At 44.1% G+C, this 21977-nt stretch overlaps 1 protein-coding gene and 1 long non-coding RNA gene across 4 annotated transcripts in view; one reads left to right on the forward strand and one right to left on the reverse strand.

Annotated features, from left to right (window-relative positions):
• ripor2 (RHO family interacting cell polarization regulator 2) overlaps positions 1 to 21681 on the reverse strand; it is a 54740-nt gene extending 33059 nt beyond the window's left edge. The window contains exon 1 of one of the 3 annotated variants that reach the window (XM_035621367.2): positions 21606 to 21681. In XM_035621367.2, coding sequence (XP_035477260.1) covers positions 21606 to 21666 — 61 coding nt within the window. In that variant the 5' untranslated portion in view covers positions 21667 to 21681. Of the gene's footprint in view, positions 1 to 4918; positions 5422 to 16207; positions 16506 to 21605 lie in introns of those variants that run through there. The other 2 variants (XM_035621366.2, XM_035621368.2) reach the window with 2 other exon arrangements.
• LOC118292434 lies at positions 5911 to 12293 on the forward strand. Its single transcript, XR_004786904.2, has 4 exons — positions 5911 to 6032; positions 10152 to 10262; positions 10498 to 10600; positions 12155 to 12293. It is a non-coding gene; the product is annotated as an uncharacterized LOC118292434 (long non-coding RNA).
• Positions 21682 to 21977: the final 296 nt, after the last annotated feature.

Here is a 21977-nt window from a genome sequence, read left to right on the forward strand (position 1 = left end):
AAAAACAGTCGACTTTTTGACAGAAATATAAAAAAGCTGGTACAAAAAGTCTCCTCTGAGAAAAAAAAAAAAAAAAAGTTTGCACAAACGCAGAAGACGGAAAGAAGAGTCCAAAGATTTGGACAGCACATGTACATATTTTTACCAATATCTACCAAAAACTGTCAGGACTGCTGGTACTCGATGTGTCACACATCAGAATTGAGATGTGCATGTTGTCCTCTTGCTGGTAAACAAATAAACGATGTCATCATGACAAACAGACGTGAACCAATAGTGTCCCTTCCAGCTGCCGGACCCTGCTGAGGGAGCAAATACCGAAACAGACAGATTATCAGATTAGGATCCTAAAACGCTTATGGGGAATGCAACGCTGTCACAGCCCCCAGCTGCCCCAGCCCCCAGCTGCCCCAACCAGAGGTGTGCATGTGTGTGTGCATGTGTGTGTGTGTGTCTCAGTATGTCCAACATCATGTGTCGCACATGACGAAAATAGTAGAGCATGTTCCATGCATGTGTGTCCCCTCAGAGCAGAGGATTAATGGGCAACACACACACACACACACACACACACACACACACACACACACACACACACACACACACACACACACACACACACACACACACACACACACACACACACACACACACACACACACACACACACACACACACACACACACACACACCAAGAATGCTGATCTGCTCGGAGACAACGGGAGGAGGGGTGAGGATGGGTTCAAACCCCCTGCCATAAATTCTCCATCTGTATCTATGGAGGAGAGTAGAGGAAGCGGTGGAGGGGGCTGGACAGATGGGAGGAGACTGGAGGAAGAACCAGAGGAGAATGGAAGAAGGGAGGAAGAGGGGGGAGTAAAATAATAAAGATGGAAAATCCAAGAGTAGACCTGCAACCTTTTTACTCACACAGAGCGACCCCGCTGCAGATCCATAATCAGCACATAACTGTTCTGGTTATCAGTTTTCATACATCACTGCTTCTTACTCATGCTGCCGGGCAGAAAAAACCCATAAACACACTTATTCTCAACTTGACACAAGCATGTCGTTGTGTTTTTCTGTGTGCGTTGTTTGGATATAGTGTCTATCGTGAGCTATAACTGGCAGTGGCCTCTACGTACACCCTCCTCTCTCACACGTAGCCGCTGTCTGGGCCTTGGATTGTGGTAAAGCAGCAACACCCACCTGGAGACCAGCCGTGTTATGTTTCTCGACATGGCTCGTGGGGGGCGCATACATGAAAAATCAAAGAGATTCATCCCCTTGGAGTCCATGAATGTCTGAACAAATTTCCCGGTGATCCACTGTTGAGAGATCTCAGTCTGGACCAAAGTGGTTGGTTAATATTCCCTCTTCTCTCCCCCTCCACCAGAGATTACCATCTCCCACCTCCATTCTTCCAGCTGGTCGTCTCACTGTCCCAAGTCAACCCTCCCTTCTTCTGCCCCTCCCTCCACATTCCACTTAACCCCAGTATAACAGCCACAGCCCACCTTCTTAACACCAGAAATCCCCAACAAACATTAAAAACACCTCCCACCCACGCCTGGGGAAGCGGTGACTGTGGGGTAGGACATGCTGAGACAGGCGGATAAGGCCAGACCCTCATCTTGAGGCCTGATAACCTCCGACTCGGAGCAGACGGCGAGGCCCCTTACTCTGAATACACCACAATCTACATGATTTGTCGCTGATAACTCTGCATGTGACCCATCGCTTTGACCGAAAATAACTTTTTACAAGCTCGAGAGGTGTGAAAAAGTTGAGAAAAGTAGCTGTTTCTAAAATAAAAACCACTTTGTATGCACTGTGACAGGCCTTTAAAAACAACCGTCTTCCATATCTGTGAACAGAATGACCCAATTTCCCAAGGGACCCAAGGGAACATTAAAGTTTCATCAAAGAACCAGAACTGGATCAACCTCTTGCCAGTTATTGGTGGTATCAAAGCAGCTTCCCAGACGCAGACCGAGGGTCGAGTTAAATTTGGAAGTCTGGATCATGGAAACTCAGCAGAGGACTTGACTTTATTATTCAAGTCATCTTTATCGTTGAACTCCGACAGAGCATCAAGAGCAGCAAAAAGCCTCCGACTGAAATCGCTTCTCTGCCCATCCCAGCAGAGAGCACTTCAAATTTCAGCAGCCTACACGCCTTATGAAATAACTATCAGCTGTGAAAACGTTGAGGAGGCACTCCTCCTGTAAGAATGCAAGGCCGACAACCCCCCCACTCGAAACCACACATATATAAAGATGGAAAAACATATGAACACGCATGCAACGAGCTCACACACACACACACACACGCCAGCAATATTCCTGACAGCTGCAAGTGGGTGTTCCTGAGGAAAGGAAAAGGTCAAGTGCTCATGTGTGAGACGTCAATAGACTTTAAAACCGCCTAAGTCCTTCTCACGGCTACCAACACAAGGCAATTCCAGGTCATATTTCTCCATCTTTTGTTGGTCGTTTATACGGCCTCCTTCATAATCTGCTTCTGTTGAATTATGTCAATGGTTTTACACTTATTTGGTCATAATTGGTTGCAAATTATTGGCCAAATTGAAATTGTTGAGTTACTCTTCAGTCTGGACAGGTGGTGAACCGACTTAACCAACATTGCCATCCCTTGGTCGATGCCGCTGAAGCGTGTCTATAAAACTAAAAGTCAAACAATGTTCATGATTAAATTATTCCTTTTTTAACCTTCTCAAATGTGTTTGAATAATAGTTGGTCAACTCTGAAGAAATATTAGATTTTCTGTTAAAATAGGTTGCAACGTTAAAGTCATATGACCCACTGGATATTGAGATGCTTGTTAATATTGTTGTCACGGGTTTGAAACTGAGCGGCAGCAGTTTCTGTCCTGATTATCATCTCCAGTAGGATGTTTTGACGTCTCCTGATAAATCACAGGCTGCTTTAATGTGATCAGTGTGATTATCTTTTTTCCAAGTAAAAATGCCAAACTTTCTCCTACTCCAGCTTCTCAAGTTTGAAGATTTGGTGCGTTTCTTTGTCTCATATGATAGTCAACTGAATACATTTTGGTTTGGTTCTCCTTATTCTCGACTCCGGAAAAACCGAGCTCAAAGAGAAAACGCTTAATCAACAGAATAATTGATGAAGGTTACACCACTCAAAAGACGATGCTGCTGACATTAATTCAAAATCACATCCACTTCACGACAGCATTGCAAGTGTTGTGTTTTAGGAGTGGGAAAAGTGGGGGAAAACCCAACAGAACGAGAGCGCATCTGAATTTCCTCCAAACCACACAGTCACAATTCCTGTAATGAGACTTTGGAGAGAAAGGGGAGGAAATGAGTGCGTGCGTGCGTGCGTGCGTGCGTGCATGTGTCTGTCTTGTTTGAGACAGAGAAATTGAAAGTGGGAGAGAGAAACGAAGGAGGGAGAAGGGGAAAAAAAGACTGAGGGAGCAGATGCCGGGGAATGAAAAGCCGGTCCGGGGGTAAAGTAGAGAGCAGGTGACGGGGAGCTTGTTGTGTGAGAGTCTGGGAACAGACGCTGGTCTTACATCCCCGCAGCCCATCTCGGCTTGGCACAAAAAGGACACTACCCCCCTCGTCTCCGGCCCCCTTCAAACGGCTTAGCCATGGCCCAAACAGGCTGGCAGCGACGCAAAGCACTTCCACTTAACCATATCAAAGCCAGGCTGGCGCATTTTTGCCCTGAATGAAAACTGCCCCCCCCCCCCCCCCCCCCCCCCTGCCCCCTCCTCCCCTCAGAAACAGCATGAGCGACCGGGAGGAAAGCCTTCGCCGCAAGCTGCATATTTATTTGTTGTTTTTTTTTCATTTCCAAGTGCACTGGAATTGGCGGAGTAGCGAGGGCCTCGATCGCCGGGGAAACCGGGTTGTTTTTTTGATCAACTTGGAGTACATGCAGCTTAAAAGATAACGGTCAGCACAGTCTGGCAGCTTTTGAATTTTTGAATCATCACTTTTCTAAAGGCCAGAAAGCAGCAACAACAACAACAACAGTTATTTGCAGACCATCTGGCAGGTCGGAAGCTGATAACAACTGGAGATATCTCTTGACAAAGGATGGAGGCTGCTCAATTCACATGACTCCTTTATTTCAGTCATGCTGCTGCTGCTGCTGCTGCTGCTGTGTTTATCTGCTGTGGTTCAGCTGGCACATCCACAGTGTGTAGGTGCGATCACTGCACAATACATGACAAAAAGGCCTGGTGCCCTTTGACCCCCTGCAAACCTGCAGGGGCATTTTTAAAATCACTGACCTGGTTCTCTCGCATGTCTCATGCAGCATCAACAGTGCATGTCTGTGCATATCAGGACGGACACACACACACACACGCACGCACGCACGAACGCACACAGGCTTCACAATAACACGTTCCCCCATTCAAACTTGTATCACGTGTCTCCTGCAAACACACAGAACTGACTTCAGCGGCAGACATGACTCACACAGCTCATCATCTGTCAGACGGACTCCACTGACACACAGACTATAATCAAACGCACCTCGTGTTGAATAGGTTGCAAATATTATGACAGCTCTATAATTTTAACAGGTTTTTTTTGGTTGTTTTTTTTGTTTTTTGAGCTCAACCCCAGCGATTTTTTTCAGGGAAACCAACCACAAGATGACCCTCGTGTTTACAGACAGATTCATCACACGCAAACTCCACTTTAAAAGGAACTTGTTGGTGTTATTGTTTGCGGGTTTTCTCCTCCACTCCGTCGCATCCTCGACGGAATCAGTCCACGCATCGCCCTGATCCACTAACCTACTGCCCCACACGGTCCTCACACCTCCGGTGCGCACACACCGGCCCGTCGGACCGGCCATCGGCCGTATTCCGCCCTCACAGAGTCGCACTGTGGGCCTCGCTTGAACTCACCCCTCCGAAACTTCACGCGAAGTGTCCCTTCAGCGGCGCCCGTGTCCGTCTACCTGCGCCTCTCCATCCATGCGTAAAAAAACGGAAGGAAAAAAGAGAGAGAATGTTTTGCATGCAGAATTCTTGCTGCTGTCTAAAGGTGCAAGTAAAAAAAAAGAAAAGAAAAGAAAAGAAAGAATCTCTCAGAGGGTGAACCGCGCGACGCGTGTTCGACGGTTGTTTTCCCCGCGATGAACCGACGCAGCGACCGTCTCCGGCGAGACACGGCGCCCGCTCTCCCTGCCCGCAGCTGCTGTTTCGCAGCGCTCCGCCCGAACAATGGCGAGCCAATGAGAGGGCCGCGGGTGTCACAGGGAGGGCGGGGCCACTCTGCTTTTGTGCCCTCAACTCCCCCCACCCCCTCTGTGTGAGTGGCGGGTTTGCGCGTGCACGCGCGATTTCCTTTTGCGCGAGACCCGTGCGCATGAATTAAGCTCGTGGAGTCATTGTGGCCCCCAGCAGTGGCGGCTCGTCAGGGGACGCGAGGGGGGCTGAATATATATATATATATATATATATATATATATATATATATATATGTATATATATATGTATATATATATATGTGTGTGTGTTTGTGTGTGTATATATATATATATATGTGTGTGTGTGTTTGTGTGTATATATATATATATATATATATATATGTGATGACAATAAAACACGATTCAGTTTGAGATTCTGTGTGTATCAACTGAACAAATACAGTGAAATTATTGCCGGGATTGATAACTGTGTGGGATCAAACCAGCCATCAAAGGCACAATGTATCTGATCATGATCAGAGGAAGCTTGAGAGCCCCCTTGGTGAAAAAACCCACAAAGAAAACCCAATCAGGATTGAGGTTCATTGCCGTTGTCAGGTAAAATTCTGCAATGCTGACGTAGTAAAAGAAAGTTGATCAACTGAACAAATACAGTGAAATTATTGCCGGGATTGATAACTGTGTGGGATCAAACCAGCCATCAAAGGCACAATGTATCTGATCATGATCAGAGGAAGCTTGAGAGCCCCCTTGGTGAAAAAACCCACAAAGAAAACCCAATCAGGATTGAGGTTCATTGCCGTTGTCAGGTAAAATTCTGCAATGCTGACGTAGTAAAAGAAAGTTGATTTTGACCAATAAACAGAGCCATTGATCGCGTGGTCTGGTTAGCAGCAGGCTCGGCAGCTCGATTGTAGCGGGATGCACTTACAAAAACTAGAGGGTGTGTGTGTATATGTGAGAGTGCATCCTCACAGTGAAATGACCCACCAGCCGATTCTGGTGCCCTGTCTCTCTTTGCCTGTAAAAAAAAAAAAATATTACATATTCGCTTTATTTGCATGGATTTTAAGGTTGCAGCTTGGTCCAAGTTACAATTTGCTAAGAACGTTGATTGACTGTTACTTCTTTTTTAAAGAAAATAAACAAAAATAAGAGGAAAACCAGTATTTTAGGCTATTCAACCCTTAAATATCCTTCTACCATAATAATTTTTATATAGACATTTTCAGAGTGGTATGAAAGGGTAGTAGTAAAAACCTACATTAAAGATTACATAATGTGTGACAGCTGCTTGATTTTTTAAATCTAAAAAATACAAATGATAAAACAGTCTCTGCTCTAACCCTGATCAAACACACAGTCTGTGTTGACCTGCTCCTGGCGTTAGCTGGTCCTTCTCTCCTCTACTTGCGCACTAGTCGGGCCTCGGGGTTGAATCCACGCCTGAGCACCAGATATAACCAGCTGTCACCTTATGAACTGTCTCTAATATTTCTATTCACGTGAACAGCAGTGGGGGCAGTTTTGGGACCACAACAAATGCATTTGTCAGCCTCATAAGTTTAAATTTAGACCTTCCACGTCCACAATAAACCAAGCGTTTGACTTGATATAACTCCTAACTGGCTTATTCTGCGTTTCACCAGTACATGAAAAAAGTTTTTCTCATACTTGTACATACATATGAACAGGTTGCGAAACAACAAGGACGCGATTATCTGTGATTACTAAGTTTAACAACATCAGGGGCTTTTTTCAAAACTACCTTTCCAATCCATTCGCCTCAAGTGGGTTTACCGCAATTGCTTGTCCCTGGACAGCGAGCGACAAATTGAATTACATGGAAGGGAACGGTGAAAAAGACAAAACGCCTCCGTCTTTCCGAGGTACAGACGGCTTGAAACACGCAGGTGCTGCTGTTGTTCGGGCGCTGCAGGAAAACACAGTTCTGGGGGGGCGACTTATGACGAGTGGTTCGTCTTGCAGAGCTCCTGCCAGCATAATTGCCCTCCATAAGTGGATACGCTGTTTCCGCTGAGTCCATACAAATCCAATTCAGCTCGCCCTTCTACGAAGCAAAGGGAGCAGAAAATGGCTTGTCCCTTTTAATCCATCAGTTTGGTATTAGTAGAGGAGGGGATTTCATAATGACTCATTGATATCATTAATCTTAAAGTGAGAGTTTGGGGGCTTTTTCATGCAGTGGCGTGAGTGCGACTGCAGCTTTGGCGTAAGAAAACATCTTTGTGGAGAAATCATTTTTGCTGAGAAAGTGCTAAAAGGAGGAAATCTCCGAAACAAATACAAAATGAATGCTTAAATTTGGATTGTCTTTTGCCAAACTGAATTTTCCAAGATGAACTTTCATGCTCAGTCAAGAAGAGGACGATGGAGAGAGGAAAAAGGAAAGAAAGGGAGAAACACACACAGGCCACCGCAGTCACACACCTTTCCCGTCTCTTTCTCTACTTGCGACAATGATTGGTCCACTTGTTTTTCACTTGTCCAGTTGTTCAATGTTCTTTGTGGAAAACTGAAACTGAAATGACACATTCAGTGAACTCTGTAGGGTTTACATAAGCCCCCTCAGCTAACATTAACACACACACACACACACACACACACACACACACACACACACACACACACACACACACGTACATACACTTTCGTGCACGCCCACATGCACTCCCCTTTCTTCCTCCTAGACTCTCAGCTGCCGAACAGCTCAGCCTGTAATTATGGCTGTCATCAACAGCCCCTGACTAGCGGCTATATTTACTGTAGAACCAGCGCGCTCAAAAACACTCACTGTACGCGCGCACGCACGCACTAACACTCACATTTATATATAAAGACATTTCCAATCAGAATCACAGTAACAGGTAATTTCACAGAGTTCTCAATAATGTTACACTCTCCATTCTTAGTAACTCAAGAACTTAGTAACTCACAACTGTAATGTCAGAGCTGTACTGTACTCCTCCCGTGTTGAAGTCACCTGTTGTCAGTTCAGAGAAATTGCAGATGAAATGAAAGGAAAACTATACAACACCAATATGTGCTAGAAATTCTACACTTTGCCTACAGTTTGTGAGCTCTAACGAAGAACACAACATCAGATAATTAACACCCTCTCTAATCATCTTGTTACTTCAAACTTTTTAAAATGTGCTCTGCAATTTGAAAATATCAACTTGAAATAGGTCAACACCAGAAAGCCTGTTTTCCTTTCCTAAGATAGTCAGGATAGAAATATGTGCCAATTTCAGAGATGAGTGCATCATCACATAAGTTGTTTGCAGCAATATTCCAATTTTCCTCCTGTTCCTTCTGAAGTGAACAGTCCCTCCCTGATTTATTATGCACTTATATAACTTCCTCTCTAAAAAAAAGCTGAAATACACATACACACACATGAATATATATCTACAAAAGGTATGAGTGAAACCAACTCCCACTGACCTCCCAGTGCAATTCGTTTTCTTCCGCACCCGCCATATCTGCCGCTCGTCGCCAACATCGACCTCCTGCTCCACGTGTAGCGCGGCATTGAAACACCGTCTTTCACTCGCTCTGTCTCAAATTCCTGTCTTATTGTATTCAGCTCAGCATTTTTCAGTTGGCCCGTCTTCCAAAGCCTTTACTCCACTCCTTTTTCTTTTTTTCGTTTTATCTCGACATGTTTTCTTCTCTGCTCGTCCGCGTCTAAACCAACTAGACCAGGATGAGTCAGAGAGGCCACGTGACCGGAGGGCAGGAAGGTCAAGGCTAAGGGATGTACAGGCACAGCTGACGATGTGTGCGTGTATCGCAGTGAGAGTGTGTGGCACTAAAATATCAGAGGAAAACGCTGAGTGTCGCCTCTTCTCCGGTTACTAGCCCAGTATAGGTTGCACTCATTGTTGGACTCAACCAGTTTGTAAATGCTAAACTTGAATACAAGTTGAAAACTCAACTCTGGTGGTTTGCAGCAGCCGCACAAACAAAAACACTTTGAAAACATGAATGCGCACGCACCTCTGATTGCAAAGGTGTGTTTACTGTATTGCTTATTGAACAGTACATTAAAAGCCTCTATATGTCTGTTCAAAGTTGCATATTATCCTGCGTGTCTCCCTCGGTCAGACTCACAGAGGTGAACCAATTACAGGCTGTACCCAGCTCCCTGCTGTGGCTGTGCTTTGGTCTTTAATGACAGGTCGCACGTTGCAGGTAGTCTCCAGGTAGAGAGGCCTGCAGACTGCTGCTGTGTGGCAAGTGCTACCATTATCATTCCACTCTCCATTACATATAGGAACTTGAAAAGGCAGCGATAGGTATGCGAGGATTTATGGTTCTTTTTTTGGTCAAATTTGTTTTGAAGAATTGGTTTCTGAGTGGAAGAGACTTTAAAGCTGCACTATAGGGTTTGGTTATAAAAAAGGAAAATGGATAAAGTCACGCTACGAAATGTGAAAGGTCTCCCTCATTATCAGACAACTCTGCCCCCCTTAGCTTTTTAGCCTCCTTTAGCTCATTGTTTTGTTCTGCTGCTCATGTTCCCAATGGGCAAACATTTTTTCGGGTTTAATAGTTCAATGGTTAGACTATTAGACTATTAATGGTTTAATAGTCTAGCTGGTGAAGAAAGTCAAACACTTAGGAAATAAGGAGCCAGAGAAGTCTCTGATGAGTTGGTTGAAACCAAAACAGAGCAGGAGTGCTTATACTGGAAGTACAGTTTTCAGGTGGCACTCATGTATCACTGAAAATAATTGTTCCATACATTTACTTGACTAAAATTTAGAATTCCTGGTTTTCTTGGAAGCTTAATCAATTATAACAAGAGTTAACACCCAATGAGAAGCGAAACCCATCTCTCCACCAGGTTTCTCCTCTGTGAAGAGTCATGGGTGGTCTGTTATGTTTCCTCTTTTAAACAGTGTTACCTCATTGCGAGAGAGGCTCTGAAGCTCCAAGTGTAAACCTTGCACGCCCTGCGTTGCCAGCAGCACAGACTGTCATGGTAACCACGCGGGACCTGAGAAGGAAAGGTGAGCGGTACGGTCAAAGTGCCATCTTACACATGAGGGCATGTAAACGTCTGTGACCAAAAAAACTGAGACGTGTTTACACTTAAGGCTGAAACACGTCTGCAAAGAAAGAAAGAAAGAAAGAAAGAAAGAAAGATTCCTTCTCTTGCGTCATCTGGCTCACTGAATGTTGCACCATTAAAAAATTCACCTCTTCCATTTTCTCTCTTCCCCCCCATTATTTTCTCTCTTCCAGTGAAAGCTGAAAATAATAATAGTTGAAGTCTTCGGGGCCGAAGTAGGTCAGTGGAGCCAACTGTCAGAAGAAGGAAGAGGGAGATGCGGAGCAGCCAGTTACAGTAGGTCCCCTCAGGTCACAGCTATTCCAACACATGGCGGCCACTGACGCACCAAACTGCAGTACCACGCTGTCTGTATGTTGTACCACTGTGGACAGAGACGACATCTGTGGTCAGACAGTGGAGCTGGATGCGTGGGCGGACCGTCAGTGTATTAATGCTCAAAATGCAAGACAATTGTGTCTATGTGTGTGTGTGTGTGTGTGTGTGTGTGTGTGTGTGTGTGTGTGTGAGGTTTAAAAGGGACGGGTCATTGCATGTGTTTATATCTGTGTTTCATAGTAGGGTAAATAGGTTAAGTCAGTTTTAGATCCTTCTCCCACCTCTAGCGATGACCTCTTTGGCTCTAACCCTGCCCATCCTATCCCACACGTCCACTGCGGCTCTGACAGCAGAAGTTCACTTCCGCTGAAAGACATTATCTCCCACAAAATTAGTAAGATGACTGACGAGCCAGTTTTGGTTTGACAAGAGAGGGGATGGGTGTGCTACTGTACTTGTGTCGCATTAAAGTTGAGCTCAAGTTGACAGACAGCAATAAACATCGGCTAAATTGTTGCCTGGCAAGACCAGCACATTGCTGAAATGAACCCGCCGTCTCGCTGCAGGGAGAGCTCTTTGTAGGTTTGATATAATCATAGCATGTATTTAAATTGCAGCCCATATATAACACTACTGAAAAAAAGGAGTCGTGTGCTGCGATAAAACACATTTTCACCTGGAAAATACCCTTGGATGAGACAGAACTGTGTTAAACTTCGATGTAGGTTGATGTTGAAGGATTTCTTCAGGAGAAGGAAAAATATTAAACCAAGAGAGAGGTTTGATTCAAACTCTCTGAGCTTTGTGTCTGAGCAAATGAGATTGGTGGCTAAAAACCCAATAAACAATACTTATGCCACTATCAAAACTATACTTTATTTCCAGAAAATTATCCTAAACTCAAGTTGACCTATTCAAACTTCGGAATGTCTCAGCCAGCAAAGGTTTCAGTTGTGTAAACCTGGCTAACTGCTAACAGCACTATCTAATCAGAACCAATCACCTATGTAGACAGAAAGTCACTGTGGCATCACACATACACACACACACACACACACACACACACACACGCACACACACACACACACACACTGTGAGAGGACTTCCAGTAGAGGGCAAGATATATCAAACCTAAATGCAAAAATACTTAACAATCATGGGCATTATTATTATTGGTACAAATGATCATATATGGTGTTTTGACCCGTTTCACAGCCATTACTATGGCAAATGCTTCAAAACTCAGTTTAAGATACCTTCTTGAGTAGGTCGGCTCAGATGGGGATACTGTTTCCTGGGGTTTACCGTACAAGACATGTACAGACTAGAGACTGAGAGAGAAATTGAGACTGAGAGGATTTGTGAAATCTGACCTGGCATCTAATCTTGCAGCCTTTTCCTTGAGCTCTCTGTGTATCATGCTAATGCCCTGTGTGTGTGTGTGTGTGTGTGTGTGTGTGTGTGTGTGTGTGTGTGTGTGTGGTGGGGGTGTGTCCCTGTTTCACCCTCTAGGCGAAGAGTTGAAAGCTTGTGCTGAAGAACTGAGACAGACATCAGCATGATAATGTAATGGGATCTCCTCAGAGCTCATCTTTGACTGTGTGATTACAACACACTCAAAATGAAATACAGATGTAAGTGTGTCTCCTGCGCACAAACCTCTGACTTCAATATACACCTGAATTAATCATTTCATTTTAATCATGAGCATTTTAGCATAAGACTTTTGTGTTAATTGGATTATGCACCATCCTGTCAGATGTTAGTGAAGTTCCCAATACAGTTGAAAAAGGTTAAAATAATATAGGTTATTGGTCACGAAGCAGATAATTACTGAAATGTATAAACAGCTCCATGTACTGTATGTATGAAATGCAAAACTGGATGGGTTATCCCAATTACCTTTAATAACTTTAACATGTATAATGTCACTCAAAGATTAAAACATTGTAAACAAAGACCAGGTGACTATAGCCTGGCAATGAGCCACAGGTTAACAAAACTAACTTTCAGATGCAAAAGCATGTAGCATGGTTTTAGCCCAGATACATTTTCTTGATGTCTCTGTTGACATTTCTGTTTTTCCTATGCAACCACTTGTTGCAAGAAAAGTTCCTGCACTTAAATGTAGCATTTGTCACATCTCACCTAACAAGCCTATTACGTGCTGTGTCAAGTCGTATGTCTTATGTTCTGGTTTATTTGCTCACTCTTTCAATTCCGGGGTGCTGTTAAGCCGAGGACATTACGGAAAAGCTGTTTGGCAAAGCCTGGAATGAAGCCTTAAAAAAGCATTGAGGTGATAACATTAATTCAAAGCTTGAGGCCCAGTTGAGTTGTGTAGTGTAGTGAAACCACAATTACACAAGCCCCCCCCGACCCACCCAAGTGACTGACACAGTCATTGCATCACAGTAAGTTTTCCACAACAAACAATAGCTGTTGAGCCCAGCAATTAGTGGTTTTGTCATGTAATTGGGAGTCAGGGGAGGAGTGGAAATGCATCCTATTGCACAAGCGACAGGAACAATATGAAACATTCCTGCACGAGAGCAGGAAAAGTTTTTGAAAAACACAACAGACTCCGTCAGATGTCCGAGATTCAGCGCAGTTTGACACACAAAACAGCAAAGCAGCGACATACAACACGTCTAAAGGACTCTCTTTGCCGACGTGTCAAAGGGAGAGTTCTTTTTTTAAAGGTTTCTTAGTCCATATATAATTCAACGTGCTGCGAGGAATTCTGATAGTGTTAATGACCGGGGCATTTCCAGGAGCACCCCGCTTGTGAGTCAAAGCAGCTCTTTATGCTTTCTGACGTGACCCAGTTAGACAAACACTGGTTTATTTAGACACCAAACACCGACCCTTCGTTCTGACCACGGCACCATCGATCTCATACTCAACTGTATTTTGACTGTCATTAAAGCCTTTTTCTCCTGCAGCCCTCCTCCGAGGCACACTGCTCTCTTGTACTTTGCTTTGTACACCGCTTGCTAAATCTCTGCCGGCCACATATGTAAACTAGCAGACACAAATCTGGCTCTTTGAATCAATCATGGGGGGAGGAAGGAGTTAAAGAAGACATTGTGTTTATTTTTGGTCTCTTTAGCCATTTCTTTCGATGAAATTAATGTGGTAAAGTGTGATAACAAGGGAAAAGAAAGCTGAGTTTTGTTTCTGTTAATGTGTTTAAAACCACTTAAGGGGCTTTGACCATGCAGTAGTTTCTGTGAACTCTGAATTAAAATCATTGAATGAGGTGAATTGTGGTGTCCGGGCGAAGTTTGTTTTGCAGGCACTCATGGGTAATCATCAGGTGTGAGCTGAGACCGAGAATAACACCCTCTCAGTGTTGGAAGAAGATCGTTATTGTAGTTATTATTCCTGGGGGTGGGGAGGGGGATTCTTTGACACAGCACTATAAATCATTTTACAAACATATGGGCAAGTACAGCACAGCAGCAAATAACAGTTGCAGGTAAAACAGAGATGAATCTCAGCGACTCACCTATAGTTCAGGGCCGCTGTAGCTGTGAGACGTGACACCGCAGGACAGCATGAGCCACAAACTCTATAGAATCTACTGTCATTGTGAATGTCGAGCTGTCGGCTAATGAGTGTGATCCCCTCTGAGGTCATGGCCACATGTCGGTTATGTTTGTAGTTTTGGTAATATAAAGAGTGCCGCTTGCTTCAGGGCCTTTGGCTTTTATCGGAGCACACAATATTTTGATATTATATTATTTAGTTTCATTTAAATTTTCCATTTTGAATATTTAGTGTTTGACAAGAAATACTCAAAAAATAGAGAAAACTAACAAACTAATAAAGTGATCACCATGATTTTCTGTATTTTCTGAAGTCATCTCGTGACACCTTGTGCGGTCGAGACCCCCAAAGTGTGAACTACTGCAAAATCACACATTCCAAATTGGAACTGAGTTCATTCAACTCTAGATTCAAATGTTGTGTGTAGAAAAGCTCAAAGATTTGCAGATCCACTAATAATGATGATTTAGAGAAAAAAATAGGCCAGTAGTGGTAAATTTGCATTCGGCACCAAATGAGAATGAAACACAAAACACACAGTTGAATTTAATTTGACTAATCCAAAGAGCTAATTAGAACAGGAAATATAAGAGAGTCATATTCTGCAACCTTCAGCTGTGTCTATGAATACACACACTGATGCCTGCTGGCCAGCCTCTGTCGGCATGAAACCGTGTACTGTGATTGGCTGGTTTGCAGCAGAGAATCATCTGGTTTGCGTACCTCCTGGTTGTGTTGTTTCCAACATCACATCTCAGTCAGAAGTGGGTCAGTGGAGGCATTAACATACATTACACACCAAGTGATGCAATATCTGGGAATATCCTCCCGCTCACTGTCCACTTGTCATCCGAGATGCTGCTGCAGAGCTCTGAAAGTCTGCGTGGAGCTCAGATCAACTGTCTCACAGTGTATTAATACAGTGTATTAATACAGTGTATTAATACCATGGTGTTGTAATGTGTACAGTGCAAGCAGATGAAGTGCAATTAAACACTTCCCTGAGCAGCACAGCAGCACTAATGCAGTCCTGGACGTGTGTGTGTGTGTGTGTGTGTGTGTGTGTGTGTTTGTGTGTGTGTGTGTGTGTGTGTGTGTGTGTGTGTGTGTGTGTGTGTGTGTGTGTGTGTGTGTGTGTGTGTGTGTGTGTGTGTGTGTGTGTGTGTGTGTGTGTGTGTGTGTGTGTGTGTGTGTGTGTGTGTGTGTGTGTGTGTGTGTGTGTGTGTGTGTGTGTGTGTGTGTGTGTGTGTGTGTGTGTGTGTGTGAGTGTGACATTACACATTATAAAATTATAAGAAAACCTGCCTTTTCAGAAAGGCAGGTTGCACATTCTTAAAGCACGTTCCCTCTAAATAATCCCAAGTCAGGTCCTGCTGACTGATGGTTCGACTGCTCATCATTCTTCCCAGGTCCAACTGACCGCAGGTTAGGATTAGAGCTGGTTTTGAAATAACAAACACTCACACAAAGTACACGTTGAAAGGTTTTCTTGTGGTGCATAATGCTTGGTAAAAAAAATTTGCCTGTTATACAAGAACGCCCACACAACAGAGGGCACAGCTCCTCTCGGCTTGCTAAAAAGGGTAAAAGTTGAGAAAAAGATACGCAAAACCGCAAAAGGGGAACTGGAGACAAAAATCATTTCAGGGATTCATCACACTGACTGATTATTAAAATCACTGCTTAAAACTACTGCATGATGACTTCCACTTGTGGCATACACTTCAGTCTTTCTCCACAGAGAGAGAGAAAAAATCAAATACTGGTGAATTTTCTGTAGCATCAGTGAGAATCAGAGCCGAACAACCGTACAGCAAACAACCTCACCTACACAGCTGAGCACAGGTCCCTCTGGGCCACACCTCAGCCATCCCTTTTACTCACTTCTTCACCCCGATCGCAACCACGACTCGCTAACCAACTCAGTCTGACCGCGGTGTAATCCTGGGGCAGCTGTGTCTGCAAACCCACGCCTGCTCTCACACTCCTCGAACCGACCCTTGGCGAGCCTACCTTCTCCGTAGAAGACATCCTCCGCTTCTTCACGCATCCTCTCATCCAGGTCATCCTCTGCAATGTTGGTCACTGCCATCACTATTCCTCTCCTTCTGCTTCTCTCCCCCTCGTGTCCCTCAGCGGACTAATCGGAGATTCAGAGAGCGACTGGGCTGTAAAATCGGATCAAAACCGGTTTGGCCTCTTTACTTCAGGCGACAGTCCGATCACCAGCAGGCTCCCTGCTCAAGTCGGAGAGGACTGGGAGTGAGCGCAGCTTCAGCTCCCTGCACCAGGAGGCGTGTGAGTGCCTGAAGAAGTGTGTGTGTGTGTGTGTGTGTGTGTGTGTGTGTGTGTGTGTGTGCGTGTGTGGGTGGGTGAGAGAGGACTCCCATCCACTTTCATTAAGTTTCAGCAGCAGCGCAGATTTCATAACATCCTGTGTAAAGTTGAAGTGAGAGTGTGCTGTTTGGAGAGCACTTGTATGAGTAAGCCTTCATGTGTGTACACTACAGTATGGGGAGGGTCAGTAGTGTGCGCGTGTATGTGTGTGTCTGCATGTGTGTGTGTATGTCCATGATGCACAGTATGGCTCTCTGCAATGAGTCAGCTCGAGTGCCTGGTGATTCAAAGCAATAATTAGATTTTGTGTTTTGGACATGAAAAAAAAGGGTGTGAAAAGTGTGTGTTTTTGTGTGTGTGTGTGTGTGTGTGTGTGTGTATGTTTGTGGCATGAGAGATGTGACGTCGGCTCTACTTGACATTCCTTCACAGCTCCCTAGGAATCATGGGACCACACTGATTGCTCCCTCTATTTTTTCCACTCGGCCCACATCGCGGAGGCCTCGACGCTGCTGATAACGCCTGGTGTCGCCCGCTGCGGCTCAAAGTCTCCATGGCGCTGCGAATAAACACACCTGCTCCAATTCAGACACTGGAGGACAACAAGTAATCAGGGCTTTTGCATTTGAGACTTTTGCTTTGGAATACATTTTAGTCACACAGCTAAGAATCTGTGTTTCGCAAAAAAACAAACAAAAAAAGCTGAAATTGTTTTTATTTAATCCTCTTTACTGTGCAGAAGACGGGATATTGAACTTTTCAAATGAGCTGCAAAAATGTTTAAAGTCTTTAAAAAAAGGATTCTTGGCTCTGTGAATGGAACGCAATCATAACTGCAAAAGTCTAATATGTCAAAATGACGATTTAATGAGAGGCTGTTACTGCAGTGCTAAATACCTTATACGATATGTAGGACCAGAAGGGCCTCAACCTTAGTATTTTTAGCACGATCACTAACTTGAGAACAAAACCAAAAACTCCTTTCATGTCTACTGACAAACTCTCGAGCCAGGCATGTGCATGGGGACTCTGCTTTTTGATTTTGAGCTTTTTCAGAGGTTTGCACCAACCCCAGGAGGCCCCTTACCAGTCTCTCTCAAGCATTTCATGTCCAGTCCCAAATGACTGGTAACAAGACGGTCTTGTCTCTCTTTGACCCTAAATATATTCTCACACAAAAAAAAGTCAAAAAAGCATCCAGACACACTTTTTTTCTTCCTCTTTTTTCCCTCCATCCCTCTTCACTGTACAGTTTCCCTGACTCACATCCCATTTAGACAAACCAATTCCCAACCAAAATAGAAACTAGGCCTGGAGTCACTTCATTATCACTTTTCTTCAGATTTCCTCTCCCCTGCCACCGACTCCCTTTAAGGCTGCAGCTCAAGGGAACCAACCTGAAGACAAGCTCATTTTCACCGAGGCTAGTCCAGACAAAAAGAGATGCGTCACATCTAACAGGATGTCGGCCGTGGGTCTGAATGTGTGCGAAGAACATTTACTCTTCAAATCTGTTAACGTACAGAGGAAACAAACTCCAGCTCTATCTCATAAGAGGTACGGCAGCTTTGGACACACACGACAGAATCTAGGAGAATCATGTAAACTTAAAAGATTGGTCTCAGTTGACTGGTAGGAAACTGTCAACTATTTGTAACGCAAAAACAACCAAAATCAGCTGTTTTCAGGCTTTTAAACTCTCACTTTGCTGCTTTTCTTGGTGTACACGACTGAAGACTGAATATTTTGAGACTTTTCGACAGTTGGTCAGACGAAACAAGCAATCTAAAAATGCCACCTTTTTCCCGACGTTTATCTAAGTAATGATTGGATTAATCAGGAAATTTCATCAACAGATTCGACCCATAGGAGCGACTCCTGAAATAGTGCCCAAACGGTGGCAGGCATACACACCTTAGTCGTCTTGGTTACAAGCAGCATTCAAAACCTTCATCGAAGGAAATATTAGGACTAAATACACAGCTAAGCTTATGGAAAGGTCATGGTTTAGTTATGTTTAGGCACAAAACCACTTGTTTAGATTTTGTATGAAAATGGCTTGACACAAGTTCTTCCTTTAGATTATAGGATTACGTTTAGTTATAGCATTTGTTGTCATGGTTACACTGACATGGTTGAGGTTGTTAGGGATAAAAGAAACAACATCAACTATTTGTTTCACACGCGAAACTTGACGGTCCTCCTCCTAATGCAGACTCATTAAACTATGTCACCTGACTTGGTCTTTTGTACCTGTCATAATTACAATGGCCACTAGAGGTCCCCTAAAAATAAAATGTAACTCAAATCGTATAGTTCTCTGCAAACAGAGCTATAATAAAAACACGGGGAGGATTCCTATTCAAGCTGTTATAATTAACACTTAGAAGACCATCTGGTAGTTCACACCTGACAGTCTTGACTCAGTGCCCCGATCCTAGAAACATGATGCTGTTTGGGAGAATCACTGGCCATGCAGGCAAGTAAACACACAGGGAACACTGAGACGGGCAAAGCAAAGCCTACGTATGCAGATATATCCCACTCCCATCTGTTCACTGCCATCATTATCACATGTTCTGGTGACTGGATCATGATATATGTGCACAAACACTCCTGAGATTAAACCCAGAGTTACATTATTCACAGCAAAAAAATTGTGGAAGTAGTTATGAAAAGTCTCAAATACAAGTATTCACAGACAACTTTTTCCCCCCCCCCAAAGCAGCTTGTGACCATGAGTTTTTGACTTTACAGGCAGAAGTGCCAAAAAAACGGGGTCACGTTCGGGCCACATTTGCCTTCCTGCATTTCAGTGACTGGGTACATTGTTGTCGACGGCAGAGAAGAACGAAAACCCCCTGCTTTGGGAAATGCAAACGCATGCCGCTGGGATGCTCACACACAATGCCCCGCACACACATTCACAGACACTTACACGTCCGTATAATAAGACTGAACAGTCACACACAATGCCACCAAAGCACAGCACATGCAAACAGACAAGTACACACACACATTTGTTACTTGTGCACTGCAAACAGTGGCACAATCAGACCGGCTCAGTACAATGGTGTTGTTTGAATGGGGTCAAACAATGGGGCTCTTTGGCATCTGAATCGAGCCAGATGATGAGAGTCCCAGGAGCTTGAATAGGCGGCTTCAGCCTCCTACATACTCGCTCTTCTGGCCCTGACAATATGCATCAGTGTGCCGCCCGCTGCTGCGGACCAAAATATCAGTCATTAGCATGGGGGCGGCGACTCATTAGCATGCAGGCTAATTCTACGGTGCTGGCTAATTTGCAAGTATGCAGCATCTTGCACAGATGCTCCGGCCGCCGTGACGTGCTAGAGAACTAGCGGAAGTAATTAGCATCAGACAATGCATCAGAAACATACATTTGGGAACATTATTCATTGCCTCCTTTTTTTTTTTGAGGATTGGCTGGAAGACCCAATATACACACTCCTAAGTACACAGATCACCTACTCAAGTTAACTTTGTGCAACTGAAGTTTCACAGCTTATTCAGTCCTTATCTGATTTAACATCAAAAGTTTTGTGTTTCTAATGACTTGGTTTAGAAAAGGATTTGGACAAATTTTTGCAATTTTCTCCATTCAAGAGCTGAAGAGACCCTTGAGGTCACTGAGTTCAAGTCCTTGTTTGTTCAGGGCATTTGAGGCTTTCAGCCACACGGAGGATGTTTAAACCCTTTAAATAAAAAAAATATACTTGCTGGATATATTATAGACTCATTCAAGCATTCTTCCAACTCTGCATTTTCAAACAACAACAAAATAGATAGGTTTCAGATGAAAATAAATTAAAATTAGATTTGTCATGTTGAAAATCATTAAAAAAAACTCCACTTTCAAGAGGTCAGATTTCTAAGATTTTCAAAGTTTGTTTTTAAGCCAGTGCAAATCTGAAGCTTGTAGAATAATAAGATGATGAATCATTCTGTAAAGTTTTTAAAGAACCCTAGAAACAATGAGAAAAGTAAGCCTGAATAAATGAGAATAAACACGACACACATAAGTTATTTTTGCTACACAAAAAGTCAATTCATGAATCATGTGGTAACTGAATGAAGTATGGGGAACTTAAGGAAGTGCAACAGCATAACGCCCCCATGCCCAAACAGCTTTCAAATAAAGAAGACAGATGAGAAAACTCAAAAATGTCATTGATGTCATTGTGGCAAGCCATGACACACAGATATGGGTATGGAGGGAAGACAGACACATGGACTGCAAATTTTTTGCGTGGCCTTCTCGAGGCCAACTCGCTTTTGCTAATTCTCACAGTCGAATGTGTGTGAGAGTCAGAGAGGACGAAGGCTGAAAGACGTGACGGGTTCCCACTCTGCTCTCAGCTCCATCCAGGCCAATGCCCCCTTTTTCCCCTCCCTCTGAGAAGGATGACAAAATGGGAGGATTGTGAAGGGGCGCCTGGTTACCCTGGTAACAATAATGAGGGCATTGCGTGGTAAATCCAATTTGCCATGGCACTCTCTGACTCATTTGAGGTGCACACATGTGTTTGTGTGTGTGTGCACGCGCGCGATGCGCCGTGGCTTAATAATGTACCGTACAGTAGCCTACCTCACACATACTACACGCCGTACACACACGCGCATGCACAGTCCAGTTGCTCCTTATTCAACACCCTTTTGGTTAACTGGGACCTGGATAAATGAGAATCTCCACAGACAAGCAGGACAACCCTCTTATATATCCAAGGTCCTGAGAATAGAAGGAGTGAAACTATAAGTTACTGCATGAAACACAATGCAAACAGTGCAAATGCTGCTTGAATTTCTCTCACGAATACCCAGAGTGAGAGGTATTTAACCAGAAAGTGAGTCTGTTACATGTCCCCAGTTTCTCTGTAGCCTCCACTGTCACTTCATTCAAACAAACCACGTGAACCGAGCTCCACCTGGACAAACATGCAGCGTGTGGTTGTTTGAATATGGCTTAGTGTGCAGGAGAAAGGATGGTATGGAAGCCAAAGTTTCGTTAAAAAACAGCCAAAAGCTTGAGAAACAAATTGGTGGATATACCTACTGCAAGCATATCGATATCTTTTCATCTTTATATGGCTGTAAGTCCTGACTCTGCGGTGCATTGTGTCAAAGGATAATCCGAGTGGACGTCTCCTCGTCAGTGTGAAGCCTGCAACTCCCTCTGTGCTGCTACCAGTGTGTATCTTCAGTGCTCTCTCCCTGTCACTCCCTGCCGCTATTGTATTTTTGTCTTTTTCTGTTCCACAATTGGATCCTTTTCTCTTGCTCGTTCACTCTTTGACTCGCTGTCTCTGTCCCATTGTGCACAGAGGGCATCGTCAGACAATGGCAGCAATACAGCTGCTGCACACCAGCTGTGCAGACTGGCACCGCGGAGACGGGCAGTGCCCGTGTTGTGCCCCGCGGCCGCCGG

This window comes from Scophthalmus maximus, chromosome 22 (genome assembly GCF_022379125.1).
Source record: "Scophthalmus maximus strain ysfricsl-2021 chromosome 22, ASM2237912v1, whole genome shotgun sequence".
NCBI classification, from domain to species: domain Eukaryota; kingdom Metazoa; phylum Chordata; class Actinopteri; order Pleuronectiformes; family Scophthalmidae; genus Scophthalmus; species Scophthalmus maximus.